The sequence below is a fragment of the Salmo salar genome, chromosome 13 (assembly GCF_965601325.2).
Source record: "Salmo salar chromosome 13, fSalSal1, whole genome shotgun sequence".
NCBI lineage: Eukaryota > Metazoa > Chordata > Actinopteri > Salmoniformes > Salmonidae > Salmo > Salmo salar.
The window spans coordinates 34,569,269-34,590,067 of NC_138303.1; the positions used below are offsets into that span (position 1 = coordinate 34,569,269).

The 20,799-nt window shown below is 42.4% G+C and overlaps 1 protein-coding gene across 1 annotated transcript in view; it reads left to right on the forward strand.

Moving 5' to 3' along the window:
- Positions 1-20,799, forward strand: part of LOC106566903 (V-set and transmembrane domain-containing protein 2-like protein) — a 37,383-nt gene that overhangs the window by 7,839 nt on the left and 8,745 nt on the right. The window contains exons 2-3 of the mRNA XM_014135475.3: positions 10,973-11,139; positions 14,904-14,948. Coding sequence (XP_013990950.1) covers positions 10,973-11,139; positions 14,904-14,948 — 212 coding nt within the window. The remainder of the gene's footprint in view (positions 1-10,972; positions 11,140-14,903; positions 14,949-20,799) is intronic.

Here is a 20,799-nt window from a genome sequence, read left to right on the forward strand (position 1 = left end):
ACTTTGGTCCGCTCCCTCCTACGACAACCGTGACAAATATGGAGTTCATGGTAAGCTAGGACAGAGTAATAAGAACAACTCTGCAATGGATAAAGTAAGAATCCAGGTTTTCAGTGCACTTTTAATTTTTATTGATAAATCATGTTAATTATCAGGTTGCAAACATGTAACAATTTGACAAAATCGCTCCCGATCTTGTGTTTACCTTTTGGAAACAGCAAATCACCTTTTGCTATTGTATTAGATTACACAGAATGTTCCAAGTCTTTCCTGTCTATACAGGACTTCCGACTTGCAGTCCGCAGTGGGCCGGCCAGCTTGCTTCTGTCAGATTCCCTTTATTTCAGATGAGCGCTAAACATAAGCAGTGAGTTACATCATTCATCAAAGTCACCACAAGTGAAGGGAGATGAAAAAAAGACAGCATGGCTTTTTGTTAAATCCCTGACTACATGTTCTCCAAAAAGGCCCTGTTTATTTCTTATTTTCGGTGTCAGGTTGCCCCATGAGCTTCTCCTTAGGAACGCCTGAGGAGGAGAAGCCGATTTAAGTGGAGGTGAATTTCAGTAGCACTGTCGGGCAGACATCCAGCTCCTCTCCTCTCCTGCTCTCCTATCCTGGCCCTGGCTGGCTTTCTGAGCTCTCCTCTCAGTCTGAGCTGCTGGAGAGAGAGACTCCTGGGTGCATTAGGAGGGCGAGAAGATTAGATACCAAACGCTGATATCTCTCGTAGCGCTGCATCACACCATTTGTATCTGGCCCCAGAGAGCTGGCTTGGATGGCTGCTGGCTAGCTAGCTGGCTGGGGAGATTTAAAGAGGACAGGCAAAAATATGCTCCTTTTTGTTTTCTATGTTCCTTTCTTTTTTTTACTTGAAGGTTCAAAGGGTTTCAGTGGATTTCACACCTTTAACTGGCTGTGTAGGCTATTGTGTGTGGCTGTATTGTTATAACTGCATTTTGAATCCATGTTTACTGAGTCCAGATAGAGCTTCTGGATAGCTACTGTATGCTTTCCCTAGGAAGTACTGTTGTGATTATTGATGGTCCCATCTCTGAGGTGAGGTATTTGCCTCTGAATTCATTGATTGTTGTGGGGGAGGCTATTTAAATCGCTCTCCTTCGTGACGGATGAAACACAGTGGAAACAGTGCCACGGAGGAGACACAAGTTGCATACGTCAATGGACTCAAAGGCCCCCTGTCTCACAGGATACTGCTTGTGTATTGTTATGCAGGCAGCTCAGCATGGGGCTCAGTGTTTGTCTGTCATGTGACCTTTCTTTTTTGTACGACAGTAATATCACTCATTTGGTACAGTGTTTAACCTAGTTGAATATTTTTCTGACCTTTTAGCTCAGCCAGAAATTCTATGAAACAGTGACTGAGTGTTTAACACATTCTCCCACTGGAGAGTTTTTGCAGTGTTGGTTTTTAAGACATTTAGATAATGATGATATTCTTACCAATTTCTCCCAAATGCTGTAACAAGAAAAATGCTTTGTATGCACAACAATAACCAATAAACACCCTTCTGTAAATCGCTGAAGTGAACAATGTCATGGAATTATTGTGTGATCATTCTGAATGATGCTATTTTGACTGTTAGATGTGTTGGAAGTAGCATACAGGTGACTGGATTATAAAGCCTTGGCATTTCCACTAGATCATGTTAAACCTCCCAGGCCATAATCATTTAGAGCTTTTATGCTTGTTATAGTAACTACTGGTTGTGACCCAAATTCCTGCTTTATTAAGCTCTGTAAAATACATTACACATCTTTTATTGTGGTGTTATATACTGTAGGCCTAAATCACCAATGACTTCAGCTTTGTCCTGAGAACAGAGGCTTCACAAGGTTCATGTATGATAATGTTTGACAGCTGTTTTTCAGATTGTCACTTTATTGACTTTTTGTAATCAGCTGCATAAATCCGAACTCTGTCTTGTGTCGAAATTGCTAATGGAAAAATTGATCGACTCAAACGAGGGCTAATCATATTTTAATTTCAGTTACCTCAGCTTCCACTGTTCTCCAAAATATTTACAATACCCTTTTCCTGGAAAATTACTAGGCCTAACCATGTAGACTATTCATTACCAACAGAAATATCTACAGAGAATTTCACTTCATAAGAACGAAAGCAAAAGACGTTCACTAAAGACTAATTTCAAAATGGGCTATATGCGTTACATCACAGCATAAACAAACCAACAGCCAGATGACCTTTGGATAGTTAGCCACTGTCTGTATACTGTGTCTTCAAGAAGCTTATAGGTGTCTTTGAAACATGACCGCTGCTATTTACAGTATATTAAGCGAGCATCGTAAGAAGAGGCAATTATTTCAGTGGAGTGGATGGAGCTGGCTGGCCTGCCAGTGATAAGTGAGGAATCAAAGGCCTGGGTCTGTGGGGGCAACTGCAGAGGTTAATGAATCTGCTAGGCCAGCTATCATCTAGGGAAGGAGAGCGCATCATTGCACATCACTCTCATAACTTGTTTTCATGCTATTTTTCATCCAGGGGTTTAAAGCTGCAGTGACTACATATGTGTTTATAGATACTGAAATTTGAATAGATATTTCTTGTTAAAAGAATCAAGACGAGGCTATAAAATAAATACACTACTTTGTGCGTAGAGTGCATTCTGTGTTCTTTGTAAATGTATTTCCATTCCCAGGGCCCTTAAGATGTCTTCTTTTTAAATGTCACTATTCTCCACTATCTCGAGTTCCTCTTAGTTCCTCTTCAAATGACTATCCCTTTTCTTTTCTTCTCTCTTCTCTCGTTCTCCTCTCTCTCTCTCTCTACTGACACCATCTTCACCCCTGGTGTGTTTCTCTCTCCGTCTCTCTCTCCCTTTGTGAACGCTCTGGCATCCCACTCACCTTCCCTTCCCTCTATTCACCCTCTCTTCCCGCATCTGCATTCTATTTTCAAAAGTGCCATGTACAATCCTTGAGTATCTGCCTCCAGATCAGTAGAGATGTGTAGTTCATTAGAGCTCCCCCTGTACTGCATACCACTGACATCTTAAGAGGAGGCTGATGATAACATGATTCATATCACTAGATTGCCTTACAGATACCAGACATGCTGTGCTGTATGGAACAATATCCTCATACATCATCTCACAGCAGCAGGAGCTCTAAGCGACAGAGGCAGACCCCCAGCATGGATCATAATGGTTTTGAGAGCTGGGGTTTTGGGCTGCAAGGGGGGGCTTTACATGGAGCTAACACTGTTAGTGATGAAACATTTTGAAATCCTCAGCCCTGTGGATGATGGCTGGAACAAGAGCTATATGGATGCTACCGCATGGAATTTATTGACCACACATAACAGAGATCACTAATACGCATCACCATTGTCCTGAGTCCATTGCCCAATGTTATTTACCATTACAATATGAACCGATGAGCTCTGTCTAGAGAACCTCTGATAAACTTAGCTGAAACTTCAGTCACTTTTTACATTCTTTTCTGTGGCAGGGGATATTCTTTGAACTTTGATTTTGAGCCAAAACAGCAGGGATTGCACAAAATGAGCTCTAGTGAGATCAAGTTGGAGAGATGCCCAAGGCAAGGCTGTGAATGGTAGTGGTGGATTAAATGGAAGACAGTGCTGAAGTTTTGGCATCAGTATTCTTGATGCAGGAGTTGGTTATTCGAAGCCAGTGTGGCTCCATTGTGCTTAGCCCTTTGTTTCTGGAGTGATTGTTTGAGCTGTTGATATACTGCTTTATTTATTTTTTCTCTCTCTCTCTCTCTCTCTCTCTCTCTCTCTCTCTCTCTCACACACTCTCTATTTATCTCTCTCTCTTTCTATCTCTCTCTCTCTTTTCTCTCTCTTTCTGTTTCTCTCTCTCTTTCTTGTGTTCCTGCTTTCATTCCCAGTGATTACTGCTGTTCCCCAGAGCTAGCTACATTGTAAGAGGGGGAACTACCAACCTTTGTCTACTGTTGTCTAACCAGTGGTGTAAAGTACTTAAGTAAAAATACTTTTTTGGGGGATTATCTGTACTTTACTTTACTATTTATATTTTTGACTACTTTTACTTTTACTTCACTACATTTCTAAAGAAAATAATGTACTTTATTCTCCATAATTTTCCTTGACACCCAAAAGTACTCGTTACATTTTGAATGCTTCACAGGACAGGAAAATGGTCCAATTCACACACTTATCAAGAGAACATCCATGGTCATCTCTACTGCTTCTGACCTGGAGGGCTTCTGACCTGGAGGGCTCACTAAACAGAAATGCTTAATTTGTAAATGATGTCTGCGTGTTATAGTGTGCCTGCCCCTGGCTATCTGTAAATAAAACATTGTGCCTTCTGATTTGCTTGTTTTAAGGAATGTGTAATGATTTATACTTTTACTTTTGATACTTAAGTATATTTTTGCAATTACATTTACTTTCGGTATTTAAGTATATTTAAAAGCAAATACTTTTAGACTTTTACTTAGGTAGTATTTTTCTGGGTGACTTTCACTTTTACTTGAGTCATTTTCTATTACGGTATCTTTAATTTTACTCAAGTATGATAATTGGGTACTTTTCCCACCACAGTGTCTAACCACCAAAATTAGTGCAGGATGATTTCAAGGCTTTCAAACTCAACATTACAGAACAGAAGCATTTATATTCAGAGGTGGACTCCTGTGGTTGCGGTGTTATGAGATATTTAAAAACTGCGAGAGAGAGGGGAAGACTGTTGCAGTGTAATTTCATGGGGGTGAGAGTGGAACTCTAGATGAGTCATTGCGGTACAGCAACTTCCAGCCCAGAATATGGATCAGAGAAGGAGAATGCAAATGATGTTTATGTTGTGTAATGGCTTGATGTTGTCTGTGCTGTGCAGTGTGACTATCAGACTGCAACTTGGAATAATGTTTTATTTGGAGGCTTGAGCGGAATTTCTCCTCCTGAGTATAAGCTGCTGCTGTAGATTCCAATAAGCAAGTTACCAGACTGCTTGCCTCGCTCATATGATCTCAAGAGAATATATGATATGGTTTATTTCCCATCCCAGCCACAGTCAGTCATTTTTATACTGTACAATCAAATATATCTCCATCTCTCTGTTTACAGTACAGTGTGGGCTGCAATCCACCCTTCCTTTTGGCCATTTATTCAAGATTCCACAAAGAAATCAATGAGATTCAAGAAAAGGTCTCATGCAGTGAGGATATGTGGTGAATCTCTATTTTTATCTGTCATTAGCTACAGTATATCTTACAAAATAATCTGAAGTTTTAAGGTAGTCTGGATTAACACAATAGCATGAAGAAGCACCTCCAGCTAGCTTTTATCAGGGTTTCATTAACTAACTCCACATTTCAAAGGAAGATGATGACAAGAGCCCTCCCAGGCTTTCCAGAGCCTCAAAGGTTCCTTCTTTCTTATCCATTTCTCTGCATTGTGGGTGGGCCTTTGTTCATCTGTCATGTCTGTCTTTCTGTTGCAGTTTTGTCAGCATTGATTGTAGTGATTGTCTAAGTCTATTTACACTATTGTGTTATTGTGAAGATTATGATTCCTCCAGACATTTCATATCCAACTTCCAAAGTCCTTTGAGGCCTCTAATTAAGATGTGCAGACAGGGTGCTAGTGATTACACAGGCCATCTTTGAATTAGCATTGTTTGTAAGTCAATATTGTCATGTAGGCATTAATAAGATAAATATCCACAGACTGTTGTATTGTCAATCATTCCCACATATATTTCCTCTAAACCCACTTGGCACGATTCATACAGATGTAGGATCTTCATTTGATCAACCTGTTGCAGGAGAACTTTCCAGCAATGCAGGAAATGTAAAACTTGTAGTGTATTTGAGGTTTAAAAAGATTCTGGAAGTTTCCCTTATGGAAAATGAATGAATCCTACAAAAACGGGCATTAATTATAATTCACATAATAATTCACATTTCCTGTTGCTGCAGGATTATTTTAAGATCCTACGTCTGTACTAAATCAAAAATAAACATGATCAACGTCAAAAAAGAACACAGAGAGCCTATCCATTTAATGACAGTTTACATCACTGCTTTGAATACAAGAAAGCTGTAGGCTCCACTTCCTACCATAAAGGTGAATCAATACAAAGTGTGTTTTGTGTCTGGCAAATTAAATTCAAAGGGATTTGATCGATTTACAAGGAGATATGACTTGGGGCTTGGAGCGGGAGACATTGCTTTCTCAGTATGCACAGTTGGCCCAGAGATTTACAGAGGCTATTAAACTCAGGCCTGAGAGCGGTGGAATAAAAAGAAAGATAGATCGAAATTTTAGGAAGAAACGGAATTAGTTTATTGTTTCTATGTTCTCCGGTATTCTAGTGGAGATTGAATAAGCCTACCACCTGGGAGCTAGTAATAAGCTGGCAGCAGCACTAGACTTTCAGCACCATGGCCACCTCTCTCTCTCTCTGTAGCTCACACAATGCTGTTCACTCTCTCTCTCATTCTCCAGCCAGTTGATTTTCTCAAGGTTGATGACGTTTTTATGGGTAGTGTTTTCTGGTAAGCACCAATTCTGATCCGACAAATCCCAGTGGTTTTCTAATGTATATAAATGATATTTGCTTTAAGAATAAGTAGTCAGGAATTGCAGGAAAGACACACTTTTTTAAATTATCTAAAACATGTGTCAAACTCATTTCACAGAAGGCCGAGTGACTGCCGGTTTTCGCTCCTCCCTTGTCCTTGATTGATTAATTCAAGTCACTAATTAGTAAGAAACTCCCCTCACCTGGTTGTCTAGGTCTTAATTGAAAGGAAAACCAAAAACCTGCAGACACTCAGCCCTCCGTGGAATGAGTTTGACATCCCTGATCTAAAATGTTTGGTTTTGGTGATATCACCTGTATTTTTTTGGGAAGAACATCTTGGAGGTTAACCTGCAATGGTTTGCCATGCTGACTTCGTTGTGAATCTGAAGAAAGACACTTCTCACCAGATTTAGACAGACTTCATCGGTGTGAGCACCACCAATACACCCGTGGGGACGTGTGGTTGCTCCCTGTGAGCTTCCGTCGCCATGAACGGGATTAGAAGCAAATTAAAAATGTGTTTAAGGGAGCGTTTAAGAGGATTTGGGCCCAGTTAATAAACGGATGTGCTGGGATCAGAAGAGCTGATGTCTTCATTCTACTGAGGCTAGTTTACCCATGTGAGGGATTTCAGCCTGTGTTATACATGGAGAGGATCCAGCTCAGCCCAGGCAGCTTCCTTGCTCTCCTCCCACCCAGGCAGGTGTCTGGGATGAAGCCCAACTCTAGCTCTGCTTCCATGTGAATAAAGTGGGAAAATTAAGATATTCTAACCTCAGAATGTGCTAAACTATTTAGACATACAGTGAGGGAAAAAAGTATTTGATCCCCTGCTGATTTTGTACGTTTGCCAACTGACAAAGAAATTATCAGTCTATAATTTTAATGGGAGGTTTATTTGAACAGTGAGAGACAGAATAACAACAACAAAAAATTCAGAAAAACACATGTCAAAAATGTTATAAATTGATTTGCATTTTAATGAGGGAAATAAGTATTTGACCCCCTCTTAATCAGAAAGATTTCTGGCTCCCAGGTGTCTTTTATACAGGTAACGAGCTGAGATTAGGAGCACACTCTTAAAGGGAGTGCTCCTAATCTCAGCTTGTTACCTGTATAAAAGACACCTGTCCACAGAAGCTATCAATCAATCAGATTCCAATCTCTCCACCCTGGCCAAGACCAAAGAGCTCTCCAAGGATGTCAGGGACAAGATTGTAGACCTACACAAGGCTGGAATGGGCTACAAGACCATCGCCAAGCAGCTTGGTGAGAAGGTGACAACAGTTGGTGTGATTATTCGCAAATGGAAGAAACACAAAAGAACTGTCAATCTCCCTCGGCCTGGGGCTCCATGCAAGATCTCACCTCGTGGAGTTGCAATGATCATGAGAACGGTGAGGAATCAGCCCAGAACTACACAGGAGGATCTTGTCAATGATCTCAAGGCAGCTGGGACCATAGTCACCAAGAAAACAATTGGTAACACACTACGCCATGAAGGACTGAAATCCTGCAGTGCCCGCAAGGTCCCCCTACTCAAGAAAGCACATATACATGTCCGTCTGAAGTTTGCCAATGAACATCTGAATGATTCAAAGGACAACTGGGTTAAAGTGTTGTGGTCAGATGAGACCAAAATGGAGCTCTTTGGCATTAACTCAACTCGCCGTTTTTGGAGGAGGAGGAATGCTGCCTATGACCCCAAGAACACCATCCCCACCGTCAAACATGGAGGTGGAAACATTATGCTTTGGGGGTGTTTTTCTGCTAAGGGGACAGGACAACTTCACCGCATCAAAGGGACGATGGATGGGGCCATGTTCCGTCAAATCTTGGATGAGAACCTCCTTCCCTCAGCCAGGGCATTGAAAATGGGTCGTGGATGGGTATTCCAGCATGACAATGACCCAAAACACACGGCCAAGGCAACAAAGGAGTGGCTCAAGAAGAAGCACATTAAGGTCCTGGAGTGGCCTAGCCAGTCTCCAGACCTAAATCCCATAGAAAATCTGTGGAGGAAGCTGAAGGCTTGGGGACCTTAATGACTTGGGGAAGATCTGCAAAGAGGAGTGGGACAAAATCCCTCCTGAGATGTGTGAAAACCTGGTGGCCAACTACAAGAAACGTCTGACCTCTGTGATTGCCAACAAGGGTTTTGCCACCAAGTACTAAGTCATGTTTTGCAGAGGGGTCAAAAACGTATTTCTCTCATTAAAATGCAAATCATTTTATAACATTTTTGACATGCGTTTTTCTGGATATTTTTGTTGTTATTCTGTCTCTCACTGTTCAAATAAACCTACCATTAAAATTATAGACTGATCATTTCTTTGTCAGTGGGCAAACGTACAAAATCAGCAGGGGATCAAATACATTTTTCCCTCACTCTAGGTTACTGATATCCATGTTTGGACAAGAGTAAACATTCAATGCCAGCTTACATTATGACAGGCTAAACTTGATACATTTTTGTTAAACTGCATATTCACACTATGTGTTTGTGAACACATTCACATCTAGTTTGTGAGTGTTGGTTTAGTAAACACTAGTTTTGCATAACCTATTGAGTGTGGTTTTATGCTGGAGAGAGATACACCCAATCCTCTTTAGTTTGCCAGCTCTTCAGCAAGGCTTCACTCTCCAGTTGTGACATTGCTCATCAGAACTACTTTAGAAAATCTGTCAAGCTGTCTGTTGTAGCTCAAACCTTCAGTACATATTTTAACTGAAAAACAAAAACAGGGGAGCTGTTTTAGCAGTAATGCCTTCTTTAGTAAACAAGCAGAGTGGTACATTAATAAAACAAAATATTACAAACTTTGTATAAGTAGGCTAACTAAAGAGCAAGCCAGGTGAGCACAATGATTGGTATTTTAGGTATTTTATTAGGATCCCCATTAGCTGCTGCTAAAGCAGAAACTACTCTTCCTGGGGCCCACACAAAACATGAAACATGACATTCATAGACAAGAACAGCTCAAGGACAGAACTGCATACATTTAATAATGGCACACGTAGCCTACTTATCAATACATACACACAAAATATCTAGGTCAAATAGGGGAGAGGCATTGTATTGTGAGTTGTTGCTTTATCTGTTTTTGAAACCCGGTTTGCTGTTCATTTGAGCAAAATGAAATGGAAGGGAGTTCCATGCAATAATGGCTCTATATAATACTGTACACTGTCTTGAATTTGTTCTGTATTTGGGGACTTGTGAAAAGCTGTGTGTAAGTTCACTATGCAAACAATTTAGAATTTTCAACACATTAATGTTTCTTATAAAAAGAAGAAGTGATGCAGTCAGTCTCTCCTCAGCTCTTAGCCAAGACAGACTGTCATGCATAGTATTTATATCAGCCCTCTGATTACAATGAAGAGCAAGGCATGCCGCTCTGTTCTGGGCCAGCTGCAGCTTAACGAGGTCTTTCTTTGCAGCACTTGACCACATAACGGGAAAACTAGAGAGAAAAAACTAGAGTCTGCAGGACTTGCTGTTTAGAGTGTGGACAGACCTCTCCCCATCTTTACAACCATTGAATCTATATGTTTTGACCTTGACAGTTTACAATCTAAGGTAGCGCCAAATAATTTAGTCTCCTCAATTTGTTCAACAGCCACATCATTTATTACCAGATTCAGCTGAGGTTTGTTGTTTGCCCACTTTGCAAATGAAGTAAGCATTAAAATAATTGGCAACATCACATGGTTTTGTGATGACTAAGCCAGCTGATTCGATTAAATAATTTGTCTTTCTGCCCATAATCTCATTTAAAGTACTCAAAAGCTTTTTTCCATCATTCTTTATATAATTGATATTGGCTTCATAATACAGATTATTCTTATTTTTGTTGAGTTCAGTCACATAATTTCTTAATTTGTAGTAAGTCAGCCAGTCAGATGTGCAGCCAGACTTATTAGCCACTCCTTTTGCCCCATGTCTTTCAACCACACAGTTTTTCAATGCCTCATCAATCCATGGAGCCTTAACAGTTCTAACAGTCAGTTTCTTAACAGGTGCATGTTTATCAATAATAGGAAAAAGCTAATTCATAAATGAATCAAGTGCAGTGTCTGGATGCTCCTTATTACATCAGGCCAACAAATGATACTCATCAAAATGGAAATGTTTCAACTGGTAAATGAGGATTTATGATTGTATTCCTCATAGTTGCTTAGAAAATAAGTATTTCTAGATTGTGTTGTGTTATTTTTTTTTAAATAACGATTTATGCACACTATTACTAGGGTTAACTCAATATTCTATTAGAGACCATTTACAATCACAGTGTATTATCATCACTGTAAATCAATTGCAGTAAGAGCAAACACCACCCGTATTGTCTTCAGAGAGGACTGAGTCATCGTTTTTAAAGCCAACTGTTAACTTTGCTTTTTTCTCCATACAGCTGTGTTCACAGAGGTCCCCCATGACATCACAGCACAGAGTGGCCAGGACGTGGAGATGGCATGCTCCTTCCGGGGGGCAGGCCCCTCCTACTCCCTTGAGATCCAGTGGTGGTATATCAGGAACCACAGAGACTGGACAGAGAAACAGCCCTGGACCTCCAATCAGGTAGCTAGACTGCTCACTCTGTCACTGCTGACAGAATGTTGTTGGTGAGGTGTTCTGTGATCAGTGATCAAAGGTTTGAGGCAGAAGATGGAACAAAGTCTTCTTATTCTCCCACATTGCAAACAGAAATGGAAATAGCAAGCATAGCATTAGAATACAGTGCACAAACTCCTGACTAAATCCCAATCCTTAGAGTTTGCCATCGAGGCACAGCTATACAAGTCAGAATCAGTACCAACTAATAAAGTACACAGGAATAAACTGAGTGAGGTGAGCAGCAAGGTAATAAACCACACATTAATCACTGCAGTAGGTAGAAATAGCAGCAGGTTCCCCAGGTGCCCCAGAGGCACAGGAACAGAAGAGGAGGGTGAGGAACCATCTCATGGGAAAATGCACCTGAGCTGGGTAAAGCAGAGCAGGTTTTCCATGAGGACACACAGAATGTTTTCCAGTCCTCCTGCTGTGTTTTCCGACACTTTTTAATTGGAAAAGGGAGAAATGTAAAGAAACTTCCTCTCACTCTGATTCATTATTCATGAAGTGTCCCTGAGGACTGGCTGTGTTACACCATGCTTCCATCCCATTGCTGGAGCGTAGGGCAGGTGGTGCTACTGACCTAGAATACTGTACAGGCTGTGCTGTAGTGAACCCTCATTTTCTTGATGAATCATGCCTACATGATAATATAGGCACAGGTTGAAATGTATAGCATATTTTTTTTGTTTTTCGAATTCATATTACAATTGTGGGGAATACTAAGATTGTGGAGATTGGTGCCTTGGGGGAAACACAGGTGGGTGGTTCCACGAAAAGAGTGCCCTTTGCGTCCCTTTGATATTTTAAGTAGAAATTGTGCACCAATATGGAATTTTAAAAGACTGTTATATTTAATATGTTGCCGTTTAATATAGACTACATGGAGAATTCAATAAATCAAATGTTTTTATATGAATAAAAACTTGCTGAAGTGCTAAATTCAGCATTTTGACATGTCCCTCTGTGTCTTCTAGGTATATTTTACCCCACTAAACCCCAACATTTCAAAAAAATGTCACCCCCATTGTAAAGCCCTAGTTATTTTGTTGCTTTAACAAAGTCATTTCTGGAGATTATTATTATTTATTGTTTAGTGATTCATTTATGTCTGTCCCTCATTTTAAGTTCAATCCTATTACATGAACTGAACTCTCGTCTTAATATGGTGAAACTATTCCTTCTCAAAATGCCCCGACCCAGGTTTCACCTCTCAATCTATTCCTCTTAATAGAGTGGTGAATCTCTATTGTGGTGAATTAGGAACAAATATACACAGGCAGTTAGAAAAGCTAAGGCTAGCTTTTTCAAACACAAATTTGCATCCTGTAGTACTAACTCAAAAAAGTTCTGGGACACTGTAAAGTCCATGGAGAATAAGAGCACCTCCTCCCAGCTGCCCACTGCTCTGAGGCTAGGAAACACTGTTACCACCGATAAATCCACTATAATTGTGAATTTCAATAAGCATTTCTCTACAGCTGGCCATGCTTTCCACCTGGCTACCCCTACCCCGGTCAACTGCCCGGCACCCTCCACAGCAACCCGCCAAAGCCCCCACCATTTCTCCTTCACCCAAATCCAGATAGCTGATGTCCTGAAAGAGCTGCAAAATCTGGACCCCTACAAATCAGCCAGGCTAGACAATCTGGACCCTCTCTTTCTAAAATTATCTGCCTAAATTGTTGCAACCCCTATTACTAGCCTGTTTAACCTCTCTTTCGTATCGTCTGAGATTCCCAAAGATTGGAAAGTTGCCGCGGTCATCCCCCTCTTCAAAGGGGGTGACACTCTAGACCCAAACTGCTACAGACCAATATCTATCCTACCCTGTCTTTCTAAGGTCTTCGAAAGCCAAGTTAACAAACAGATTACCGACCATTTCGAATCCCACTGTACCTTCTCCGCTATGCAATCTGATTTCAGAGCTGGTTATGGGTGCACCTCAGCCACGCTCAAGGTACTAAACGACATCATAACCGCCATCGATAAGAGACATTACTGTGCAGCCGTCATCATCGACCGGGCCAAGGCTTTCGACTCTGTCAATCACCACATTCTTATTGGCAGACTCGATAGCCTTGGTTTCTCAAATGATTGCCCCGCCTGGTTTACCAACTACTTCTCTGATAGAGTTTAGTGTGTCAAATCGGAGGGCCTGTTGTCCGGACCTCTGGCAGTCTCTATGGGGGTGCCACAGGGTTCAATTCTCAGGCCGACTCTCTTCTCTGTATACATCAATGATGTTGCTCTTGCTGCTGGTGATTCTCTGATCCACCTCTATGCAGACGACACCATTCTGTATACTTCTGGCCCCTCTTTGGACACTGTGTTAACTAACCTCCAGACGAGCTTCAATGCCATACAACTCTCCTTCCGTGGCCTCCAACTGCTCTTAAACGCAGGTAAAACTAAATGCATGCTCTTCAATCGATCACTACCCGCACCTGTTCGCCCGTCCAGCATCACTACTCTGGACGGCTCTGACTTAGAATACGTGGACAACAACAAATACCTGGGTGTCTGGTTAGACTGTAAACTCTCTTTCCAGGCTCACATTAAGCATCTTCAATCCAAAATTACATCTAGAATAGGCTTCCTATATCGCAACAAAGCATCCTTCACTCATGGTGCCAAACACACCCTCGTAAAACTGACCACCCTACCAATCCTTGACTTCAGTGATGTCATCTATAAAATAGCCTCCAACACTCTACTCAACAAACTGGATGCAGTCTATCACAGTGCCATCCGTTTTGTCACCAAAGCCCCATACACTACCCACCATTGCGACCTGTACGCTCTCGTTGGTTGGCCCTCGCTTCATACTCGTCGCCAAACCCACTGGTTACAGGTTATCTACAAGTCTCTGTTAGGTAAAGCACCGCCTTATCTCAGCTCACTGGTCACGATAGCAGCACCCACCCGTAACACGCGCTCCTGCAGGTATATCTCACTGGTCACCGCCAATTCCTCCTTTAGTCGTCTTTCCTTCCAGTTCTCTGCTGCCAATGACTGGAACGAACTGCAAAAATCTCTGAAGCTGGAGACTCATATCTCCCTCACTAGCTTTAAGCACCAGCTGTCAGAGTAGCTCACAGATCACTGCACCTGTACATAGCCCATCTGTATATAGCCCATCTATCTACCTACATCATCCCCATACTGTATTTATTTATTTATCCCGCTCCTTTGCACCCCAGTATCTCTACTTGCACATTCATCTTCTGCACCTCTATCATTCCAGTATTTAATTGCTATATTGTAATTACTTCGTCACCATGGCCTATTTATTGTCTTAACTTACCTCATTTGCACTCACTGTATATAGACTTTTTGTTTTCTTTTGTTCTACTGTATTATTGACTGTATGTTTTGTTTATTCCATGTGTAACTCTGTGTTGTTGTATGTGTCGAATTGCTACACTTTATCTTGGCCAGGTCGCAGTTGCAAATGAGAACTTGTTCTCAACTAGCCTACCTGGAAAAATAAAGGTGAAATAAATAAATAAAAAATCTCCACATACCGTACGGAATTTTGAGTACAGCTGTACATTTTGGATGCAATTACCTGTAAAGTAGGCATTATTAGGCCCATTATCTATGTTCTGCTCTTTGGTTAAATTACCTGTAAGTGGACTCATCATCGATGTAAGGCAGTGGGGAATAAAATAAAGAAATACAAGTATTTCCAAAGTTTCTTATTCTTTGAAATCTCTTTCCTACAGGTTGTACCCCAGGATGAGATGTCAAAGGATGCTACCAAAATAAGTGTGAGTCTTTGCTTGCTGCATTATATGTTATATTTCCTGCCTGTCTGGCTTCTCTTTTGCACTTTTGTATTTGTGTTGTTGGCAATCTAGTGTCCAATAGAGGCCTCATTACCAAAGAAACAATGCAATAAGTATTGACATTTATTGGGGGCTGTGGAAGCTGAATGTCAGCTTTTTTTCAAGAATACAGACCTTATGAAAGTTCCACAGTATACCTTTAATCTTGTAATGAATCAAGTCTAGTGATACTTAACTTGACATTTTTGCCATCCATTGTGACATTGTGGGAGGATAACCAACCTTCCAATTAATGGCAAAGCATTTCTTAGCCGCTATAAATGCTAAGTTACACAGTTTCTTCTGATAACAGTCTTCAGTATCAACATTTCCAAGGAAACAAAAATGGAGAGAATGCTGAGATAATATAACATACTCTTTGCCAGAATTCAGCCAGCCTTCACAAGACCATAACATATGCAAATATGTCCCCTTTTGTGTTTTACACCTCCAGCAGAGGAATTACATTTCTGTGTGCATGATATTCAGTTTAACTGGCATATATAGTACGTTCTATGGATGGTCTTAAACTGCAGTAATTTATGTCTGAGATTATATGAACATGACTGGGCATTCTAACATATCTGTATCCATTCATCATCATCAATAGCGTCTCGCAGGTCTTCCTCATATTTTTGTGTTACATGTTTTGTGTCATCGGGAAAAGCCTCCATCAACCCTTGATACAGTTTGGAAATCAACTTTAGAGGTTTGTCAGACTGCCTTAAAATAGTTTCAATCTTTGAAGCTTCTTCCTTGTCCAGTGTTTGCTGCACAGAAAGAATAAAGGGTTGTATCTGCAAAAGTTCACCACAGCTCCGTCACAGACTGGTCTCCCCTGGCTGCCTGACCCTGCTGAGACCCCTGTTACCATCTGATCCTGCTGAGACCCCTGTCACCATCTGACCCTGCTGAGACCCCTGTCATCATCTGATCCTGCTCAGATGAGGCATGACAAAGAATTACCTTGGTGTACATTTATACATTAGTATTATCCAAGAATAGAATCAATGGTTCAATAATTGAAATGACCATCACTCCCAGATCCCAGACTGTAGCCTACCCATCAACTCAAGGTGGAACATTGTATCCTTTCACTGGTTGTTATAATATAGTGCAAAATTCACCTGAGCTCTGTAGACTGGTCTTCCCTGGCTGTCTGACCCTGCTGGAACACCTGTCACCATCTGATCCTGCAATTCCAAGATGGCGTAGCAGTGCGGATGTGTTTGTTGTTGTCCCGTGTAAGTTTTACATTTTTTTCGTATTTTTTTGTATATATTTCAATCTCTTTTTCCATTTTTAAATTAAATATACCTTCCGGCAACGCGCCTCACCCAATGTGATCCGGATCTGCTATTTTTAGACCTTATAGCTAGAACCTCCATCAGCAGCTAGCCATCAGCAGCTAACCAGCTAATTAGCTACTAGCTATTTAGTAATTGCTAGCCACTGCTAGCAGCCTTTACCTTTAGCTCAGAAACCAGACGCTTTTAGCCTGGATAATACCTGCCAGTCTGCACAGCCCGATATCAACCCTGAGCATATTGGACTGCTTTTCTCCACTACATCACCGGATTCCTGCCGTAAGCTCTGGACCATTACTCCGGATCATCGCAGCTTGCTAGCTGCTACAGAGTGGCCCAGCCCCGAAGCTAGCCTTGAGCCAAGCCCATCTCCCAGCCTGCTCAGTGGACCCTATGATCACTCGGCTACCCAGCTGATGCCTCCCGGACTCTTCACCAACACGACTAGACGACACTACATCACCAGATTCCTGCTGTAAGCTCTGGACCTTTGCACCGGGCACACCGGAGTGGCTATGGTGGCTAACGCTCTTGTCCCGAAGCTAGCACCAGTTAGCCTCGGGCCAGGTGCATCTCTCGGCTAGCAAATTAAATTACTCCAGCTACAATACCTCTTTTGCCAATTTGGCCTGGACCCTTTGTCGACACGGAGCCCCGCCGATCCATCACGACTGGTCTGCCAACGTAATTCTGTCCGATGTGCCCTCAACCGGCCTTTGCCGGATGTCGGTTAAGCCCTTTTCCCGAAGCTAGCACCAGTTAGCCTCGAGCCAGGCGCATCTCCCGGCTAGCGTAGTAACGACTACCTAGCGGCTTCCCTGTTTCATCAATTGCTATTCACTGGACCCTATGATCACTTGGCTACATAGCTGATGCCTGCTGGACTGTTCATTAATCACGGTACTCCATTTTATTTATTTTGTTTATCTGTCGGCCCCAGCCTCGAACTCAGGCCCTGTGTGTAGTTAACTGACCCTCTCTGCCCATTCATCACCATTTTACCTGTTGTTGTTGTTGTCTTAGCTGATTAGCTGTTGTTGTCTTATCCGTTGTTGTCTTAACTAGCTCTCCCAATCAACACCTGTGATTGCTTAATGCCTCGCTTTATGTCTCTCTCTGTCAATATGCCTTGTATACTGCTGTTTAGGGTAGTTATCATTGTTTTATTTTACTGCGGAGCCCCTAGTCCCGCTCAACATGCCTTAGACAGCTCTTTTGTCCCACCTCCCACACATGCGGCGACCTCACCTAGCATAACTAGTGCCTCCAGAGATGAAACCTCTCTTATCGTCGCTCAGTGGCTAGGTTTACCTGCACTGTACTCACATCCTACCATACCCATGTCTGTACATTATGCCCTGAATCTATCCTACCATGCCCGGAAATCTGCTCCTTTTATTCTCTGTTCCCAACATACTAGACGACCAGTTCTGATAGCCTTTAGCCGTACCCTCATCCTACTCCTCCTCTGTTCCTCGGGTGATGTAGAGGTTAAGCCAGTCCCTGTGTGTCCCCAGGCGCTCTCATTTGTTGACTTCTGTAACTGTAAAAGCCTTGGTTTCATGCATGTTAACATCAGAAGCCTCCTCCCTAAGTTTGTTTTACTCACTGCTTTAGCACACTCAGCCAACCCTGATGTCCTTGCCATGTCTGAATCCTGGCTTAGGAAGGCCACCAAAAATTCTGAAATTTCCATCCCCAACTACAACATTTTCTGTCAAGATAGAACTGCCAAAGGGGGAGGAGTTGCAATCTACTGCAGAGATAGCCTGCAAAGTTCTGTCATACTTTCCAGGTCTATTCCCAAATAGTTCGAGCTTCAATTTTTTTTAATTAATCTCTCCAGAAGTAAGTCTCTCAATGTTGCCGCCTGTTATAGACCCCCCTCAGCCCCCAGCTGTGCCCTGGTCACCATATATGAATTGATTGCCCCCCATCAATCTTCAGATTTCATTCTGTTAGGTGACCTAAACTGGGATATGCTTAACACCCCAGCCGTCCTACAATCTAAGCTAGATGCCCTCAATCTCACACAAATTAACAAGGTACCCACCAGGTACAACCCTAAATCTGTAAACATGGGCACCCTCATAGATATTATCCTGACCAACTTGCCCTCCAAATACACCTCTGCTGTTTTCAATCAGGATCTCAGCGATCACTGCCTCATTGCCTGCATCCGTTATGGGTCCGCAGTCAAACGACCACCCCTCATCACTGTCAAACGCTCCCTAAACACTTCTACGGGCAGGCCTTTCTAATCAACCTGGCCCGGGTATCCTGGAAGGATATTGACCTCATCCCGTCAGTAGAGGATGCCTGGTTGTTCTTTAAAAGTCCTCACCATCTTAAATAAGCATGCCCCTTTAAAAAAATGTAGAACTAAGAACAGATATAGCCCTTGGTTCACTCCAGACCTGACTGCCCTCGACCAGCACAAAAACATCCTGTGGCGTACTGCATTAGCATCGAATAGCCCCCGCAATATGCAACTCTTCAGGGAAGTCAGGAACCAATACACACAGTCAGTTAGGAAAGCAAAGGCTAGCTTTGTCAAACAGAAATTTGCATCCTGTATCTCTAACTCCAAAAAGTTTTGGGACACTGTAAAGTCCATGGAGAATAAGAGCACCTCCTCCCAGCTGCCCACTGCACTGAGGCTAGGAAACACTGTCACCACCGATAAATTCACGATAATCACATTTCTCTACGGCTGGCCATGCTTTACTCCTGGCTACCCCAACCCCGGCCAACAGCTCCGTACCTCCCGCAGCTACTTGCCTAAGCCTCCCCAGCTTTTCCTTCACCCAAATCCAGATAGCTGATGTTCTGAAAGAGCTGCAAAACCTGGAACCGTACAAATCAGCTGGGCTAGACAATCTGGACCCTCTCTTTCTAAAATGATCGGCCGCCATTGTTGCAACCCCTATTACTAGTCTGTTCAACCTCTCTTTCATATCGTCCAAGATTCATAAAGATTGGAAAGCTGCCGCGGTCATCCCCCTCTTCAAAAGGGGGTGACACTCTAGACCCAAACTGTTACAGACCTATATCCATCCTGCCCTGCCCTTTCTAAAGTCTTCGAAAGCCAAGTTAATAAACAAATCACTGTCCATTTCGAATCCCACTGTAACTTCTCTGCTGTGCAATCCGGTTTCCGAGCTGGTCACAAATGCACCTCAGCCACACTCAAGGTACTAAATTATATCATAACCGCCATCGATAAAAGACAGTACTGTGCAGCCGTATTCATCGACCTGGCCAAGGCTTTCGACTCTGTCAATCACAGTATTCTTATCGGAAGAATCAACAGGCTTGGTTTCTCAAATGACTGCCTCGCCTGGTTCACCAACAACTTCTCAGATAGAGTTCAGTGTGTCAAATCGGAGGGCCTGTTGTCTGGACCTCTGGCAGTCTCTATGGGGTTACCACAGGGTTCAATTCTCGGACCTACTGTTTTCTCTGTATATATCAACGATGTCGCTCTTGCTGTGGGTGATTCCTTGATCCACCTCTACACAGACGACACCATTCTGTATACATCTGGCCCTTCTTTGGACACTGTGTTAACAAACCTCCAAACGAGCTTCAATGCCATACAACTCTCCTTCCATGGCCTCCAACTGCTCTTCAACCGATCGCTGCCCGCACTCACCCGCCCGACTAGCATCCCTACTCTGGACGGTTCTGACTTAGAATATGTGGACAACTACACATACCTAGGTGTCTGGCTAGACTGTAAACTCTCCTTCCAGGCTCATATTAAGCATCTCCAATTCAAAATTAAATCTAGAATCGGCTTTCTATTTCGCAATAAAGCCTCCTTCACTCACGCTGCCAAACATACCCTAAAACTGACTATCCTACCAATCCTCGACTTCGGCAATGTCATTTACAAAATCTCAGCTCACTGGTCACCATAGCAACACCCACCTGTAGCATGCATTCCAGCAGGTATATCTCACTGGTCTTCCCCAAAGCCATCACCTCTTTGGCCGCCTTTCCCTCCAGTTCTCTGCTGCCAATGACTGGAACGAATTGCAAAATCACTGAAGTTGGAGACTTATATCTCCCTCACTAACTTCAAGCATCAGCTATCTGAGCAGCTTACTGATCGCTGCAGCTGTACACAGTGTAATGCCCTGGCCATAGAGAGGGGTTTTTGTTCTTTATTTTTGGTTAGGCCAGGGTGTTACATTGGGTGGGCGTTCTATGTTCATTTTACTATGTTTTTGTATTTCTTTGTTTTGGGCCGTGTGTGGCTCCCAATCAGGCACAGCTGAAGTTCGTTGTTGCTGATTGGGAGTCACACATAAGTAGCCTATTTTTCCTTTGGGTTTTGTGGGTGATTGTTTTCTGTCTCGTTCGTTTTTGACCAGACAGGACTGTTTGCTATCGTTGCTGTTTTATGTTTTGTTTATAGTGGTTCATTTTATTAAATATTCATAATGAATCCACAACCTCCGCTGCATCTTGGTTTTCTTGCG